Source organism: Dipodomys ordii, unplaced genomic scaffold (assembly GCF_000151885.1).
Source record: "Dipodomys ordii isolate 6190 unplaced genomic scaffold, Dord_2.0 Scaffold77, whole genome shotgun sequence".
Lineage (NCBI taxonomy): Eukaryota > Metazoa > Chordata > Mammalia > Rodentia > Heteromyidae > Dipodomys > Dipodomys ordii.
This window is the reverse complement of record NW_012267293.1, coordinates 6,387,581-6,406,762: the sequence shown is the minus strand read 5'-3', so window position 1 is coordinate 6,406,762 and position 19,182 is coordinate 6,387,581. Positions and strand designations below refer to the sequence as shown.

Genomic DNA, 19,182 nt, shown 5'->3' with positions numbered 1-19,182 from the left:
GAAAGTAGTTGTACAAATTTGTGACTATACTAAAAACCAATAAACACTTTAAAAGGGTACATTTTGGATTGAGGATCCAGCTCAGTGGTACAGCATCTCCCTAACAAGTGTAAGGCCCGGGATTCAATCCCCAGCACCACACACAAAAAGGAAATTTCCAGGTATGTGAATTATATTTCAATAATACTATTATTCAAAAGCACATTATTTTCTCACATACTAGTGGTTATCTAGTACTACTACTACACGAGCAAAGAAAGAAGGTATACTTTATTTAGCCAAAGAGAATATGAAATCTTACTAAGTTCTGTTAACATCTAGTGGCTTAGAATAGCTTTTGTTTTTTCCATACTCTGATGATCAGTAATGGACTAGCTACTTTGTCCTTATCCCAAACACATTACAAGCACGTTACAAGCTACAATCTGGAAAGAATTCTATAAGCTAGAGTTTGGGTTTTTTTTTTTTAAAGAAACAGTTTGTTCTTAGCAATATGAAAATAAAAACAAGGAACTGCCCCATGCACAACAATTGGCCTAAAAGACCAAGTGTCAAGGATTTAACTGTTTAAAACTACATGTTTTGAAAATGACATTTAGAAACTTCGCAACACACAGCTAGAGGACAGCCCTTCCTGTGCCAGCTCCCTGCCTCTCACTTCGGGTACGCTTCTAGCGGCACTGTCATTGTAAGCTGAGTCGCTAGAGGACTCCTCTCATTCCAGGTCCCCCCTACTTTGACACCACTCCCCCGTCCCTGCCAGGGCTCCTGAGGGAGCGGGATATCAAGGAGGAAAGGCACTGGGCCTGGCTCTGAGCTCCTGTCACAGGAGCTCCTCCTCCTGTGCCTGCCCTTCTGCGCGGTGCTTTCCAGTGCTCAACACACAGTCACGTCTTGCTGCCTGCACCACACTTTCGGACCACGCGATGCCATGCTGACTGTTCATAGGACTGCGCAGAGACCAAAAGGAAAAGAACACCAGCTTTCCACACTGTATTCGCACAAAGAATGGAAGACAACTGTCATTTTTCAAGGTCTTTGGCTAACGTTTCACGGATGAATTGCAAAGTACGCTGATACAAAAAAGCATCCTTTTTCCTCGGCTTACAAATGTTCAAGTGGTTAACGTCCACGGGAATTAGGTCCCCAATGCCTAGAGCTGGAGAAAACAGAAATGTCAATAAGCCGAAATTAAAGCAAAAATAAAGGCTTTTCACCTGCTTGTCAAAAGGGACCCAACAGATGAAGCCTTCACGTTCAACTGCGCCGCACATCTGAGCTACATGTGCGCCATCACATGAGAGCAGGTACTCAGGAAGTACTGTGCAAAGTCGTCTTTTGGGTCCTACCTACCTACCTAAATGAGGAAGTTAGCAGCAGAGCCTGAGCACTGGTGTCTCAGCGCTTCCTGTACGGGAGGTCTCTGTGGCACACCACGTGGTGGATGCCATGACTGCACCACGAGCTCCCTTACTTGAGGAAAAGAGTGGGAATGTCGCATGGGGACCCATCCTGCACTCAAGCCCCTCATCCCATGATTCCTTGCGAGACCTGGAGAGGTTTCTGACACTGCAGTCAAGTTCATCTGGTTGGAGGGATCAGAGATGTCAGTGAGACCTCTGAGATGAGAAAGTGGGTGGGAGGAAGCCACAGGCCTGGTGACACGGAAGAAGCCACACAAGTGTGACGAGGCTGCCATACGATAAGCTTCCCAAGGTCTTCCCAAGCAGACAGTGAGCAGCAGTTCTTTGAACACTGTACATAGGAACACCTCATGGGATTCCATTAGTCCACTATAAAAGATTAAGGGTTCTTCATTTTCTTTGGGTGATAGGGAACGGGATGTAATACACATGCTGACTGTTCAGGCAGCCTCTTTGTGCACTGTGTCTCGCGCCCTGAGTGGCGCAGAAGGGCTGGGCACCAGCTGCCGGGACACCCAAGCAAGAGATGAATCGAAAGGAGCTAGGCACACAGGCATGGAACTGATTCTAGGTCTTCACCAAACTTTCTCCTAAAAGTGAGCAGCTAGATGTAAAAGCTGATAGCATTCAATGTCAAGATTCACCTCAGTCTCCACTCAACAAGTTTCTAAAGAGTAAATACCTGCCGAGTCCACGGGCACGATGTGGAGTTTAAGCATGCTACCAATAAAGGTTGGTTGGGTTTCTACGAAACTCAGCACCTGGAAGTTTTTGTCTTTAGCAAACTCCAGAAAGTCATCCTGTAGTGTTTTAAGTGCAGGAGAATCTATAAAGTTAACAGAGAATAGGAGCATAATGAGTTTGTTTATCCAATTCAGAATAAAATGCATCAATCTTTCCCGTTTCAGGAGGACACTAGCATTCTGCCTTAAGATGAGCATGGGCTCCGCGCACAGCACCTCAGAGCCACAGGCAGACAGAATGCAGACAGCAGGCAGAGTGGCACACTGGAAGGAACCACCAAATGAGGTCACAAAGGAGCTTTTCAGAACACTAATTGGTTTCTTTGGAACTACTTGACAGGACAATGGTGCCACAAAACATGTTGCTATGAATACAAAACAACCAGAGAACAATAAAGAACTTAGGGAAAATTAAGTTGACTTCATTCAAGGAAGTAAACTTTGAAAATCGGAGCCAAGATGGTACAGTGATGGGCGATCTGCAAGCAGCTCAGCCACAGCAGAACCTGGGCCGGGGAGAGAGCTCAGGAGCTCAGCAAGGAATCCACAGGAATGCTAAAGGCAGCATGCAGCGTCCAAAGGGCAAGCACAAGGACAGGGCATACACACTGTACACAGCATACGGCAACTCTAACTCTAACCCAAGCGCCATGCTTGGGCTGTGAGGTGGGCAGCACGGGAGCAGCCCACCACTCCATCGTGCTTACAGGCTTTCAGTCCGGTTTAGAGAGCTGATTGGTCTAAGAGACACTGCTCTTCTCCAAAGGAGGAGCTCACTTCGGGCCTTTCTCTGGATTCTGCCCATCCACCCCCCACCCACACAACTGCCTATCCCAGTGCCCCCGCCACTACAACAGCCTCTGCTATCCCTTAACATGCCTTAGGGACTGGGCAGCCAGTGCTCTGATGAGTTCAATGAGTTCAAGACCTCGGCTGGCACATGCCTCAATGGGTAGAAGACACCATGCTCCCCAGAACACCATGGCCACGAGCCTGTGCCCACCCACACTTGCCTCAGGGGAACTGGGAAAGACCTTCCCAGCCCACAGTGCTGAGAAGCCTCGCTGTTGATGTGAAATCCTGCCTTTACCCTCACCTGTCCATCCAGAGCTGGGAAAACCAAGCTGTATCCTACCTCTCTAGGAATGTGGCTACCAGCAGCCCCGGTCCCAGGACCAGGACCACCTGTGCTCAGTGAGCCTACTGGTGTGAAAAGCCCAGCATCACCAAGCCTGCCCCTGGCGACCCAGGGAGAGGGCCACTTCAGGTCTCAGAGCTTCAGGATTGTGACTTCCAATGCCCCATGAGATACAGGGACACTCCACATCCTACAGCTCCAGAACTGCAGATTCTCAAGTCATAAAGCCACAAACCTCCACTGCCTGTGTTCACCCCATGGGATCTAGGTCTCCAGCATGTTCTGTGAGTCCAAGGACACCAGTATCTGATCTCAAAAAAAAAAAAAAAAATCAAGCTGGGCATGGTGCTATACACCTATAACCTCAGTTCCTCAGAAGGTAGAGATAGGAGGATCATGGTCCAGGGTCAGCCCCAGGCAAAAGTGCAAGACCTTATCTAAGAAAGATGCTACAGCAAAAAGGGCGAAGAGCATGGCCAAGTGGTAAAGCATTTGCCTTGCTGATCAAGTGCAAGGCCCTGAGTTCAAATCTCTGAAAATACATGCATATATAAAGCTCAGTATTAGAACAGATACATGGAGAGAACCAAACCTTAGTATGACTGAAAACTACACAAAAATAAAAGGGGGTAGGAATGAGAAACTTACAAATCAAGCAGAATAAAATTAAGAAAATGGTTCGAGGATGCTCAAATTTATCAATACCAACCCTGAAAATAAGTAGATTAAGTTCACAGACTTAACCAATTAGATGCTACTTTTAAAACACTTGTTTCACTGGTAAAGATATTAAAAGTGAAGGGTTTAAAAAAGATAAAACACAGAAATGGAAACTAAAAGTGAGCAGTACTACTTACAGATGAAAGATAGTCATTCATTACGTATTGATAAAGAATCAACTCAGGGCCAAGCATGGTGAGAAGGAAGCAAGCAAGGGAAAATACGAGCAAGAAGGCAACTAGCATGCTCAGGCTCCTGGAGTTCAGAGAGAACAAGTACTATAACAGAGATACTGCTTTATGACAGATACACAAAGTCCCAAAGGTTTGTTTGTATTTTAGAAGTTGATTTTGCAAATTCATGGTAAAAAACATAAATAAAACTTTAAAAAGGGGGCTGGGAAGGTGGCTCAGTGGTAGAGTGCTTGCCTTGCATGCATGAGGCTCTGGGTTCAATTCTTCAGCACCATATAAGCAGAAAAAGCCGGAAGTGGCACTGTGGCTCAAGTGGTAGAGCGCTAGCCTTGAACTGAAGAGCTGGGGGACAGTGCCCAGGCCCAGAGTTCAGGCCCCACAACCGACAAAAAAAAGAAAAAAATTTAAAAGCACAATAATTTTTTTGATGTTAAGTACCTAAAATAACATTGAAATTATAGCTATACTTGAGTAAATATTAAAAACAAAAAAAGTAAAGTGTTAAAGGAAAGTTAGGCCCAAGTCCAGGTTTTTCGGTGGATAATCTAAACACAGGTATGAATAAAGAATGAGTGAGTATGCTCAAGGAGGAAGCTGGATTCCCACCTTCTCTTCTGTAATTAGTGTTAACAGCCCTCCAGCCTCCATGTAAGAAGGCATTACCTTTGCTGAGCTCTTTAACTTCCAAAGAGGGAAATAGAAGATAGCGAATATTAACAGAGTATTCAGCCAGCCGGGAACCGTGGTGTGGCACGCTGTAAAAAATGATTCCTCGGGTGTTGTTGATAATTGTGCTCAGTTCTGGCTTCTGAGAGGCTTCCAACAGCATCTTTTTGACAAGAAGACCTAGCCACAGAGACAAAGGACAAACAGTGTATAAACTATTTTTTTCTTTCTCATATTCTTAAAAAAAAAAGCAAAATAAGACAGCTGTTTTCCTTAAAATACTTTAAAATAAGTCAGGCGCTGGTGGCCCACACCTGTAATCTTAGCTACTTAGGAAACTGAGATCTGAGGACCATGGTTCAAAGCCAGTCTGGGCAGAAAAGTCCCCATGAGACTCTTATCTCCAATAAGATAGTCAAAAAAGCCAGAAGTGGTCCTGTGGCTCAAGTGGTAGAACATTGGCCTTGAGCACAAAGCAGCCCAGAGATAGCACCCGGGCCCTGATTTCAAGCCCCCGAACTAGCAAAAACTAAAAATTCTAATTAAAAAGAAAATTAAAATTTCTATAGTATAGGAAACAAGGCTTTAAACGTATTACCACCCCTCATCCTCTAGTTGTACAGTACAGGTAGCCTCTGAAGTGGTGGATTCTAGAAACTGGCTTGTAGAGTTGACCCTTCCTGCCAGGGTGGCCCACACCCAGAGCTGCCACGTGCCAGTCCACTGCTAGAAAAACCAGCGGCTGTGGGAAAGCATCTTCTCCACCTTCATCCTCTACCTCAGTAGTGGGTCTTTGGGAAAGAGAAACTTTTAGCAAAGAGCCCCAGCTCCAGACCAGCCATCCTGAGCACCTCATCCAGCAGCCCCGGCCAGGGCAGGGTAAAGACGGTGGTGTGGATGGCGAGGGCCAGCAGCTGGGGTTGGAGACACTGGGAGGAGCAGAGCATGCAACAGAAACAGCAGTATCAGACCCCAAAGTACAGCAGCTGGAATCACATCTCAGCAGCTCTTGGCATCTGGGAGCTGTGGCTGTGGGCAAAGAGGCAGCAATGGAGCTTGCAATGGGGGAGAAAAATAGGGAGCCTAAGACCCGCCAGGAATGCGGGCCTGTGGTGCCCAACATGCAAACATCCCTCTGAGGGACCAGGACAGAGGAGTGGTGTGTTCTGAACCCAGGCCCTCTTGCATGGTTTGTTACTAGTTGTAGCAACTTTAGAACCCTGAGCCATAGGCACAAACAGTAATGGCTAGAGGGCTGCCAGGAAACACCACAGAGATGCAGACCATTCAGGCTGGCTGTGTGGTGACAGCCATCTCATGATGGCCGCTGCGGAGTTGGAGCGTCCTTACCTCCCATGCTATGTGATATCCAGATCATCGGCCTATCCCCAACCCCAGCGGCTCTGAGCTTGCTAAGAAGTTCATTGCTTCGGAATGCAATGGTCTTTCTGGATAAAAGGAAAACAGTGGAATGACGGGAGGTATGGGCCCCCAGACCTTGCTACCTAACTTCAAATCAGGATCCGCTGACTGGATGAATGCTACGAAACACATTTTGGAGTGAGGAATACTCCTGCAGGCTCATTTTCTGACTCTCATTCTTGAACCAAAATGTCAACAGTGACATAGGACTAAGCCCAGAACACACCATGCATGTAGGAAGCAAGCAGAGGTTGAGCATCAAATGTGTCTGGCAATTTCTAGGTCAAACCTGACCTCACCCCAGTTGCCGCCAGCACCTCGGGTGTGAGCGACCCTTCTCATCCTGTGGCCTGACTACAAAAATGTCCTCAGAGCCTCAGTTGTCTCTCCTGAGTTTAGTTTGACTTGTATTTTTGTTGCTAATATTAAGCTTCCATCATTTTGGCTTACTTAGAAACACTAAGAAATTATTCTAATCAGAGTCCAAAATGAGTAACTTTCAGACTAAAAATAAACTTCAAAACGGTTTGGTCTGGTATTTTCACCCTAGCTGTAGACACCTTTTCTCAGGACAAAGTGGGAGAAATGGGAGGGAGGCCTGATACTTCCAGCTCACCCAGGGCACTTCTACCTTGGGCTCTGGGTGGGGTGTGTTCAGAGCACAGTGTGGTATGTGGGGCCCAGCGCCTCTGTCTTTGGACAGGCGCTCAGATCCTGTGACTGGGTAGGACTATGCAGCAAGACACAGAAGCAGGCTGCAAGGCAGGCCCTGAAACCCAGCAGCCCAGTGCTCCTTCCTGTGCACTCAAGTAGCACAGGGCACAGAGGGGACAGAACTGCTCCGCATCTTTTCCTTTGCTTCCTTTAGTCTTCAGGACTGTAAGCACGAAAACATTTTTACTTCCAGTGGAAATGAAAACTTTGATCTGGAATGAGGTTTTTCACTATTATAGATGAAGCAGATTCGGTGGGCAGCATTGACCTTTGTCTTAGCCTTCTACTGTTTTACTGTTCACTTAGAGCTAATTCCTCAGAGAAAAGAGACGGTAGAGAAAAAAAAAACCCTATGGTATTAAACATAAAAATCACCTCCCACCGCAGAGGATCCAGTTGCGCTGGAGCCCTTCCTCCCCCAGCAACCTCTGATTACCTTTCCATAGGGCACCTCGCCCTCCAGTCACTGAGGGCGGTGTCATACTCCACAGATATAATCCGGAGAGCGGGACAGTCCTTTGCTAGCCATGTCTAGGTGAATTGAGAGGTGTGTAAGAACATGCATGCATTCCTTCCACCCCAATTACTTCCTAGGAATTAAAATTTGTAACTGAAGTTCTCTAGCAATGGACAACAAGGACATATTTTTAAAAATCTAGTCACAAAGCAGTGTGAATATTTATAGCATAAGTCCAATGGAGGTGTGATAGGAATGTTCTCAATGTTAAAGTGCCCCCCAGGGCGCTTCAGAGAGCATTTTCAGATCACAAAGCTAGCATCTCAGGACAGACTGCACCCTGACAGCGAGCCCGGAAAACTTAAAGACAGAAGAGACCGTCACGGTTTCTTTCTGGAGGCCCTGGGCTGACGGTATCTCCAGACAGTAGATCACCAGAGAGGACATGCAAACATTCTTTCTAAGGTAAGAAGGAGGGAGGCAAACTCTGGAACATCACACACAGGTATGGACCGCCAGTCCTTGAATTAGCTGCTGATACCTTCATTCAAGGAATCCATTCCAGAGTTAAGGCTCTTTGGGAGAAATAGTCTCAAAGAAATGCAAAGCAGAATTACTTCTAAGTATGTCTAGTTTTATAATTACTGAGATGGTAAAACTGGCTACTCTGAATACAATCACGGCTTTATTCTTTTCTATCGTACGCTTCAGTGGAAGTGACCAATTATGCTCTGGCCCCTTATTTTCTCAATTGCACCTTACATTGAAATTATACAACATCAGGTCACAGGCCTGGCTGTCACTGAAACATGATACAGGTGTCATGAAGGGAAAGAACTTCATGGAGAAAAAATTCCCAGTAAAAAGGGACAGGGAAACGAGTCCCGCAGGTGGCGACGGCAGTGCCATTTCATGTGGTGACAGAGGCGCTGGCCCCAGCGGCTGCTCCTTACCTTGGGCCAACATGTAGTGTACCTGTTTTCATCCTCCAAAGCCTTTTCAACCAGAACTTTCTCGCTGTCATGCTGGCGCCAGGTTTTGAATGCTGCTCCCATAAGGCCATGAATAAAAAGGACATCGGCTTTAATGGGCTGACTAAGGAGAGAGAGTTTTAAAAAGAAGCAGAATAAGTGCATTACTACGATGGTCAGATGTGCCCAGCATTCTCTGCGGATGGGGCTTTAGCAGGTTTCTGTGACATAAACACAGGCTGCATTATGGCAAGTTTCCTAAGCGCAGGATTACTGCAGATCCTAGGAGTTTGGAAAAGGCCCACAGTATGCTCATAGCTCCTTCCATAAAAACAGGAAAATGGAGCTGGGCACAACCACCACAGGTGACTTCATAAACTCAGTGGTAGACCAAGTAACATGCTGCTACCATCCGATTACCCTCAAAGTGAGTCCACGAGGACATTCTACAAGGCATTTGACATTTTTTCTCTGGATAGGACATACAAAATATACATAGAATATCTGTTGCAAGCTATCTACAGTAAACATATACAAACATACAAAAAACATCAAGTATTTAGAAATTTGAACTAGGCTAATTCCTTTTTCAAACTTAAAAAGTTTTTGCCGGCAGCTAGGCGCTGGTGGCTCATACCTGTAATCCTAGCCACTCAGGAGGCTGAGATCTCAGGATTCTGGTTGAAAGTCAGCCTGGGTAGAAAATGTGTGAGACTCTTTTCCCAATTGGCCAGCAAAAAAGCTGGAAGTAGAGGTGTGCTCAAGTGGTAGAACACCAGTCTTGAGTAAAAAAGCCAAGTGAGGGCAAGAGGTCCTGATTTCAAGCCTGAGAACTGACACCCACAACAACAACTAAAAAGCCATAACTGGGCATGTTGAAACAGTACTCAGGAGGCTGAGGTAGGAAGACCGTGTGTTCCTGGGTCAGCCTGAGATATAACGCAAGCTTCTGTCCCACCAACTAAATAGATTAAAAATCTATCTGTAGCCAGGTGCTGGTGGCTCATGCCTGTAATCCTAGCTACTCAGGAGGCTGAGATCTGATGATCACGGTTCAAAGCCAGCCTGGGCAGGAAAGTCCATGAGACTCTTATCTCCAATAAACCACTAGAAAACTGGAAGTGGCACTGTAGCTCAAGCGGTAGAGCACTCGCCTTGAGCTGAAGAGCTGAGGGACAGCGCCCAGGCCCAGAGTTCAAGCCCCATGACCGACAAAAAAAAATCTATCTGTAAGGCATTCTATTGTAAATTAGCAGAAAAAAATGAAAATGGATTTATGCTTGTGAAACAAAATGAACACTCTGCCTGCTCACCTTGTTCGGTACTGGGGATGCAGCACATACACGCCGTCCTGGTACTTCTCTTGCACGGTTTCTCGGTCTAGATTAGCCAGGGTTCTGGCAGCATGTGAGGCTTCCATAATCTGTTGAGATTTTAAGGCTTCAGCCATTATGGAAACCCAGCCTACAAAAAGAACAGATCTCTAAAATACTGATATGAATCCATCTCAAGCTGTAAGGAGGTTTTAAAAGTACAAGGTTAGAAACTGGGAGCCGTGGCTCATGCCTATAATCCCAGATACTTAAGAGGTTGAGATTTGGAGGATAACAGTTTAGGGACAGCCTTGATAGAAAGGTGGGTAAGATCTCATTCCAACCAAAAACAACTGGGTGTGGTGGCATACACTTGTTAGCCCAATTATGTGAGAAGTATAAACACAGATTAACAGTTCAGGCCAGCTAGACCATGCTGTTCTGGAAGACCCTATAGTATTCCAAAAATAACTAGAAGGAAAAAAACAAAGCTGGGGGTGTGGTTCAAGTGATCGAGTGCTTGCCTGGCAACCACAACGTCCTGAGTTCAAACTCAAGTTAGAGAAAGGTGAGTCTCAATTATTTGTCTTAGGTGGGAAAGCTCCAACCACTTCAGCTTCTTCCTACCCTCTGAGCAACGCTTGAGGAATCTCTTAGAAAATCTAACACAACTTGCAGTTACTGGTGGTGAGGTAACAAAACAGAACTAAATACCATGTTTTACATTTAACCCAGTAGGTTAATACCATTTTATCCTGATCAGTGATCATATTGGCAGACTAATATACATCTGAAAACTATTTTCTTTTTTTCTTCTGTTTACTGTTCTTGTTAAGCAGGAGCTTTACCACCTCCTTTGCTGTACGTTCATTTTCAGATAAGGTCTCAGTTTTTGCCCTGGGCCAGCCTCAGGACACAGATACGCCTAACTTTGGCTGCCTTCATGGCTGAGATGCTAGGTGTGTGCCAGCATGCCTGACTTGCGTTCAGTGAGAAGGGCATCTCGGCAACTTTTTGTCTGAGCTAGCCTTAAACCATGCTCCTTCTGATCTCTATATCCTTGAGATTAAAGACATGAGCCACTAGCACCTGGCTGGAAACTATTTTTAGTAATTGTTTTGGATACACAAAAGTCTTACCAAACCTATTATTCAAGAAGAAAAAACTTCAAAACAGAAGGCACACAGCAAAGTTGGGGACAATTCTATGCACATGTACATGACAGTGCGTGTGTCTGTCTACACACTCCAACAACATGCAAACATCTGGACAGGCACAGGAACCAAGCCATCCAGGGTCACTACCTCTTAGGGAGAGGCTGCGTGGAGTTCTCTGTAAATAATATATACACAATTTAAAATAAAGTAGACCATGGGCCTGGTGTCAGAGACTTGGGTCCAAATTTCTAGTCTCCACTTATGTGCTGTGAAACTTCAGTCAAGTTGTTTCACACACGGAACTGGAAGCAGCTTTGCTAAATGTATGCGTGCGAAAGCCCTGGGCCCGCAGGGACCCGGCAGTCATCAGGAGCCGACTGCTTTTCCCACGCGCCTCCTGCTCCAGGACCACATGGTGAGTCATAATCCGGAAAAGGTTCCAGACCTACTTGTTCTTTAACAACATCCAAATTAATATTATCAGAAAATCCTTCCAAATCTATTAGAGATGGTATAATAGAAAAATAAAAATGTTTTTAAAAAATCCTCCCTAGGGTCATATACAAGTACATTACTAAAATGTGTCAACGTATGACTGTTTTCAATGGTCACTAGAAAAGAAACCCAAGAAAAATCACAGCATAGGCCTTTTCTGGGGTATTTTTCAGACACAGTGCCTGAGATGTTGTATCTTGTTTTAAATATTTAGTGTTTTGATATTATATAATACCTGACACATACTATTTTTTTAAGGAATAACAAATAATAAAAGCAGCATTTCCTAATTCCATTTCTATCCTCACAGTAACTAAAGTTAGAAGTGTGGTAGACACCCATTTAAATCTTTTGAGAAAAAGCAACTATATACCTATAACTTACACAACATTGGCTGTCTCTATGTGCATTGTGTGTGTGTGTAATACTGAACTCAGGCTTGAACTCAGGGCCTGGGAAGTATCCTTGAACAAGTCCTGCGGATAAAACAGAATCAACTTTCATTCCCATGAACCAGGAGGATCAGGCCAGCTTTCACACATGAACATTATTACTATCTTTTTAACTTTTGTAACCCTAAAGGCAAAACCTCATCTGTCTTTCTGATGCCAGTCTGATGGATCAAAATGCACAGAGACAAAATGGGAATATGAGAAGGGAAAATAAAACAGGCAGCAGAATTAAAATTGGATTACTGCAGGCTGGGAAGGTGGCTCAGTGGTAGAGCACTTGCCTTGCATGCACAAAACCCTGGGTTCGATTCCTCAGCATTACATAAGCAGAAAAAGCCAGAAGTGGCACTGTGGCTCAAGTGGTGGAGCACTAGCCTTGAGCTGAAGAGCTGAGGGACAGCGCCCAGGCCCAGAGTTCAGGCAAAAAATTAAATGAAATGAAAAATGAAAAGAAATGGACTACTGGGAACTATGAGAGCTGAGCAAAAGTCAGCACAGAAAACAGTGGTGAAAAGGGGTCTGACCAATAGCTGCCCTGCTGTAAATCTCTGCGTCTCCATGTCATTAGTGAACTTCAAGATGGGCAAACCGAAATGATCCAAAGTACAGAGGAAAAAATGAACACGGTCTCAATGATCTCCAGAACAGAATCAAGAGGTCTGACAGAAGCCAGGAGCTGGTGGCTCATGCCTGTAATCCTAGCTACTCAGGAGGCGGAGAGCAAAGGATTATGGCTCAGAGCTAGCCTAAGCCGGACAGTCCATGAGACTCTTACCCTCAGTTACCCAGCTGAAAGCTGGAAGTGGAGCTGTGACTCAAGTGGCAGAGCACCAGACTTAAGAGAAAATGCCAAAGGAGAGTGTGAAGCCCTGAGCTCAAGCTAGTACTGGCATAAGCCAAACAGAAAACACCAAAAAATGTTTAGTTTAAATTAATTTTTTAAATGTAGGCATGAGAGGGCGGGACAAACAATTCACCAGAAGATAAATCAGAAAACTCACTTTAGAATTTAGCACATCTCTTAATATGTGATGGAACTAAGGAAGGAAAGAGGGAGAAGACTATTATTTGCAAGCAAAAACAGTTATATGTTGGGACTCTTTTGTCCTGACAATGTTTTGTAAACTAAATCACATCCAAACTATGTGAACCATGAGACAGCCATCTCGACAAGGCTGCTGTCCCGCGTGGGAATAGCTAGAGTCTCGAACATGTCCGCACTGCTCCTCTAGTACCAGGAACTTGGATGGTCCTGAGCCAGCCAACATCTGCTGAAGCACAAGTCGGGAATGGCCAGGGGAGAACAAAGGCGTGATGAGGTCATTACCTGAGCGGACTATGGGAGCGTGCAGCCGCTCGCTCAGAGCCATATTTCCAACGATCCGCATGATGTTTCGCTGCACGTTAGGGCAGTCTCTGTAGAGGTAGTGCAGCCTCTGGAGAAGCTGCAGGCCACCCTGGGCTTCGATTTGATCACAGTGCGAGGGTATCTAGCACAACAAACAAGGAGAGTGGTGTTAACGTTGCACGCGTCAGTATGTGAAATGACAGAGTGCTGACAGTGACAGCACACTCAAATAGGCAAACCTCCGTCTCCACCTCGCAAGCACGGGGACACAGAAGGCACCTCACCAGAACTTCTTGTTCTTAAAGTGACCGTGCTCTTGCTCAGATGAAACCACAGTATTATTATTACAACATTCTATCCATTTATACTGGTAGTTTGATTTGAAATGGTTCTTTAATCTTGAGTAGCCTCCACCTGGCAACAGGAAGAGGTCCTCTGTGTAGGCAGCTGGATTTGTCCTGCAAACAAGGTCTCCAGTGTCAGCCAAGTGACAGCTGCAACCTTTCCACCTACCCCCACCCCATGCCTACAGCCACACTGCTGGCCTGCAACCCAGGAATTGGAAATGCCTTAAAGAGAAATATCAAGGGCTGAAGATGCATGCATGAGACCACGATTCAGAGAAAGAGACAGAGGAGAAGAGAAGCTGAGGATCCATGCAAGAAGCTCTGATTCAGGAGAAAGAGAAAAGAGGAATGGACAAGGGGGAAGAAGAGGGCAGCAGAGGGGAAAGAGGTCAAATAAAAAGAATAGAGACTTGAAATTTTAGTGGAAGGAAATAAAAGAAAAAGCAAAGTAAAGGCATATATAGGAAGGTAGCAAGTTGTTAGCCAGCCACACTCACCGCCAGACTTAGCTCTTCCTCTTCCCACTACTAATTTGACTTATTAACATGACCTGCCCCCCACAGCTCACTTCCTTATTCCCCAGGTAGGACGGAAAGAGGACTAGGCAGCACCATGTTTTTAATCAGGTTTACATTCCCAGAATTAAAGTGGTGAGGTCAGTTTCTGCCCCAGTGGGGTGGACTGCTAGCATCAACCTCACCCGGGATGCCAGGCCCAAAGGCAAATTCCTTGACTCCACACCACAGCCACTACATTAAAATCGCCTGGGTAAGGAGGGGACGGTTAACATGGTGCATTTGGGCACCACAAAGTTTGTTGCTTCAGTCCTTTTTATGTTAAACTGATCATGACAGAAAAGTTTCTATAATGCCAAATCCTTGATAGTTACAACTTAAATGTATGGTCATCTATACTTCCCTTTTTTATTCTATTCTCTGATTAAAAGTAATGGAAATTAACTGATTAGTGAATCATATGTATAAAAATAGGTGGTGGAACACACCTAGAACCCCAGCTACCTGGTGGCAACAGGAAGAACTAGATTTCAGGCCAGCCATGGCAAAGTTAGCTTGTGACTGTCTAAAAAACTAAATGGAAAAGGTGGCTCAAGAGGTAGAGCACCTGCCTAGCAAATGTGAGGTCCTGAAAAAGGCAATAGAAGATAGTGTAACTCAAATGTCACATTTAGACAATGGGTTGTTTTCTTATATGAAATTAAGATTTTCCAGAAATAGTTAGAGACAGGTGTTGATGGTTCACACCTCTAATCCCAGCTCCTCAGGTGACTGAGATCTAAGGATCACAGTTCAAAAGCAGCCTGAATAGGAAAGTCTGTGAAACACTTATGTCTGATTGATTAATCAGCAAAAAGCTGAAGTGGAACACAAGTGGTAGGAGCCTTGAGCAAGAGCACTGAGAAACAGTGCGTAGGCAGTGAGTACAAGCAAATCTATCTATCCATCTCTAAGCGGAATAAAGCAGAATTTAAAATGCTTATAAATCGTATAATATAGGTGGATTTGCATGAATCAATTTGTATATTTTTTTCAATGTTGCCATATAAAGTAACGCGCATTTTGAAAGTGTAAGTTACCTCTGAGTGTTTCACTATTGCTTCCAAGCAGAACATTTCCACCGTGGCCGAAGGAACATCTCCAAAGCTTTCAGCGTAGGGAAGCCCATTTCCTCCAAAGCACCACAAGCCTCCCTGAAACCAAGACAGGAAAACTGGTATGGGAAGTGACTAGCTACAGAATTAGAATATTCCAATAGGTAAAGGGACTCAAAATACTTTGGAAATTTAAAGAGAACTGTATGCAAAGTTCTGCTGTTTATTAGAACAGAAAATTCAAAGAATTATCTCCCAAAGAGAGAACACTGCTGTCCATTCTCTTCCGTATCTGCTCATGGGGAGTGTGAACACGGGTCAGCTCACGGTCTAAGCGTCTCTTCCAGCACCTCAGAATTCATTCTGTGGGTCACTGTCCAATCGTGCCCACAGAGTAGTCAGAAAGCCTAGTAACCAAAGTCCGAAAATAGAGACCATGATGACAGTGATCACTGAATCTGATTCTTCCCAAGCTGGAATTCAAGTTCATCCCTTTTTCTTTTTTCTGGAGTCCAAACACCAGTACCACCACTACCACCAAAAAAAAAAAAAAAGTAAAGAAAAAGAAATGCATAGGTAAACCAGGCACTGGTGGCTCACACCTGTCATCCTAGCTACTCAGGAGGCTGAGATCTGAGGGTCATGGTTCAAAGGCAGCCGGGGCAGGAAATGCCGGGAGACTCTTATCTCCAATAAACCACTAGGAAACCGGAAGTGGTTCTGTGGCTCAAGTGGTAAAGCACTAGCCTTGAGCTGAAGAGCTGAGGGACAGTGCCCAGGCCCAGAGTTCAAGCCCCCCCAACCAACAACAACAAAAAAAAAAGAAATGCGTAGGGAAAGTTGGAAAGAGTGACAATGTTTATAACAAGGATAAGACATAAAAATAAAAGGACTAATAAAAACAATGCACACAAGAAATTTTTAATCAGAAAGGAACTTAAATCTATATATTACTGTAGATATGTAGCTAAGAAATTTATGTCTCAGTTAATTTGCATTAACATGGAATTTTTAAAATAAGTGATTTAATATGAAATGGATTTTTTTGGGTAATATACATGATTGAATTCAGAACCTTACACTTGATAGGCAAGTACTCCACCTCTTGAGCCACACCCCCAGCTCCTTTGTTTTGCTTTTGAAATCATTTGAGACTCAGAGGCTTCAAACATTCGTCCTCCAGACTTGCCTTTTGGTTGTTCTTTCAGTGCTAGTGTTGGAACTCAAGGCCTTGTGCGTGCCAGGCAGTCACTCTACTACTAAGCCATGCTTCTAGCCCTGTTTAGTTCTGGCTGCTTTGAGCTACAGTCTCAATCCTGCCTGGAATCTCAAATCTATCTATTTTATGCTTCCTATCGCTGCTAGGATGACAGGCACACACCACTGTGTCCATTTCCTTCTACTGACATAGGAGTCTCACAGACCATTCTTCCCAGGTTGGTCTAGAACCTCACCGATGTAGGTTAGGTTAACAGGTATATGCCACTGCATCCAGCTATGGGTTGAGAAAGGGGTCTCATGGAACTTTTCTGCCAAGGCTGGCCTAGAACTACAGTCTTCCCATTCTTAGCCTCCCAACTATCTACTATCACAGGTATGAACCACTGTTACCCCATTCCATAGTGGCTATTCTTACCATCTAATCTGCATTCCAGTTAATTGTTAATTGTTAGGGTTACCTCCACTTTTGTCTCTGTCACACAAAAACATTGTGATTCACAATGGAGAGACCCCGTTTTCATTTAAGCCACATACAAGCTTGCACAGGCTAGTTCTTGGTAGTATTATGGTTTATCCACTCATCATTTGATACTTTCTCATTTAGGAACTATTGTATGAGGTAATACACTTGGTATTGGAGCGGTTACAGACTGCTGGAAAGCAATGAGAATGCTCCACAAAGCAAGCACTACAATTACCAAAGAGGATGGGTGCTATCAAGGCTGATACAGTACTGAACAGTGCAAAGACGAGGAAGAGTTGCTGAGGTGTTCCCACTGAGAGCTGAAGGATGAGGAGCAGCCATGCACCATGTGGTGAGCTGCAGGCAACAAGGCTCCAAGCAGAGGGATGGTAAGTTGATATACGTGCTCACATCAGGTTCAGGAATGAAGAGCAGGACAAGGAGGTAGGAAGGAAATATGTCTATAAATAACACTGCCCTGGACAAGCTGAAACTATCCGATGTTAGACATGCTAAATTGAGGCTTTTCCCTGACTTCCTGAAGAAAATGGAAGCTGAGCATAGTCAGGGAAACACAGATAGGAAACCTAGATAGGAAGTAACTGAGAATGGCAGGTCCAGAGTCTCTTGAATCTGACATCAATAGCACAAACAAAAGACAAAAAATGCAGTCAGGTCCAGTTATTCATGCCTGCAAGCTGAACAACCACAGCTTAAGACCACCCTAGGCAAAAAGTTAGTGAGACTCATCTCAATAAATAAGCCAAGCATAGTGGTTCATGCCCGGATCCAAGTACACAAGAGCCATAGGTAGGAAGATTGCAGCTCAAAGCCAACTTCAAGAAAAAATTTAAGACTCTACCTGAAAAACAAAGCAAAAAAAAAAAAAAAAAGAGTGACTGGGTCATAGCTCAAGTGACAGAGTGCCAGACTAGCAACTCAAGGCCTTGAGTTCAAACCCTAATACTGTCCCCCAAACAAAAAAGTGAAAAATACACTTCATAAAAATTGAGCCTGTAATCCTAAATATTGGGAAAGAGGGTTGAGGCAGTTCATGTTCAAAGTCAACTTGGGAAATTTAGCAAAAAAGAAAAAAGACCAAATTTATACTACCTCAATACCATAGAAAATCCAAGTGAAGAAAAAAATGACTAGAAAAGAGAACCTCCTGAGATAGCTAGAAGAAGCAACAGAAAAATTTCTTGGTGAAGAAAATTCTAGAATCCCTGGTATTTAGGATTCCTCTACAAAACAATCCATTAAGTCAGGGGTAGGCTTGCAGCCAAAAGGCACAACCCATGTAGAGAAGCAATCAACACCAAAGAATGAAAGCACCAACAGGAATTGTTCCCCGAAAGAGGAACCAATCTAAGAAGCTGAAAGACTTTAAATTCTGAGGGAAGTGAAAAAGAGAACAGAAGTCAAGATGAAGGAGCTGGACACTGTGGAGGAGTGACAATGACCATGAGCAGGTAGCTGACTAGCTGGATGTGGGAGGAAGGAATCGAGTGATTTTCCTGGTGTTTAGCTCAGTGACAAAATGGGTGCTCTGTTATTCACTGAAAAAAACAAAGAAGGATTTTGCAGGAGAGCAGACTGAACTTGAAGTTAGAATTCCTACTGTGTAGACACCATGTGGAAGCTGGATGTTAGCTACCATCTTAGACATCACCAGCATGTATGTGACACTGAAGATCTTGCAACTTACCATCTGTTCTTGTTTGTTGTGGTGCTCAGCATAGAACCCAGAACCTTGAGCATGTTAGGTGAACACTCTACCTCTAAGCCACATTGCAAGCCTTACAAATTCTTCAGTGTGCAATTGAAGCACATGAAGCTATAATGATTTTATAAACACAGTAAAGGGCTCTTGTAGGTACCACATGTCTCTTGTGTACTTTGGTGACACCTAGTCTGGTGCACAGCTCACAAGCAGAAGTCAGTATGCTTATTTAGTAACTTAGGGTGCTAAGTGCTACTCTCTGGCACAGTGTCTAGGAAAAAGGAAGCACTCAAACTTGGTACTGAAGGAATAAACAAGCCAACCTTCTGAGCAGCCAGACTCTGACTGCTCTCATTAAGAGCCAAGGATGTGTAGTATTGGATACATTCATCTAACTCCGTTTGAGGTAAGGAAGCCAACAACTGTCTCAGGTCCTCTTCAATGGAAGAATCCTGAAGTAAAAGGAAAAGAAAATCTTCAGAAACAGACTCCACAAAAAAAAAAAAAAAACCACCCGAAGACTCAAAGCCAAGATATGCACACACCCTACACATACATATACCTACAGTATACACTTGTGCAGAGAGAAGCTAGTACCTTGAAAA

At 44.4% G+C, this 19,182-nt stretch overlaps 1 protein-coding gene across 1 annotated transcript in view; it reads right to left on the bottom strand.

The window, feature by feature from the left end:
• Positions 1-340: 340 nt before the first annotated feature.
• The window catches only part of Serac1 (serine active site containing 1), a 36,635-nt gene continuing 17,793 nt past the window's right edge, over positions 341-19,182 (bottom strand). Inside the window, exons 8-17 of the mRNA XM_013024584.1 lie at positions 18,901-19,029; positions 15,156-15,269; positions 13,194-13,356; positions 9,763-9,913; positions 8,432-8,573; positions 7,458-7,552; positions 6,236-6,333; positions 4,883-5,065; positions 2,107-2,250; positions 341-1,159 (exon numbers count right to left, since the gene is read on the bottom strand). Of these exons, the coding sequence (XP_012880038.1) occupies positions 1,023-1,159; positions 2,107-2,250; positions 4,883-5,065; positions 6,236-6,333; positions 7,458-7,552; positions 8,432-8,573; positions 9,763-9,913; positions 13,194-13,356; positions 15,156-15,269; positions 18,901-19,029 (1,356 nt within the window). The 3' untranslated portion in view covers positions 341-1,022. The remainder of the gene's footprint in view (positions 1,160-2,106; positions 2,251-4,882; positions 5,066-6,235; positions 6,334-7,457; positions 7,553-8,431; positions 8,574-9,762; positions 9,914-13,193; positions 13,357-15,155; positions 15,270-18,900; positions 19,030-19,182) is intronic.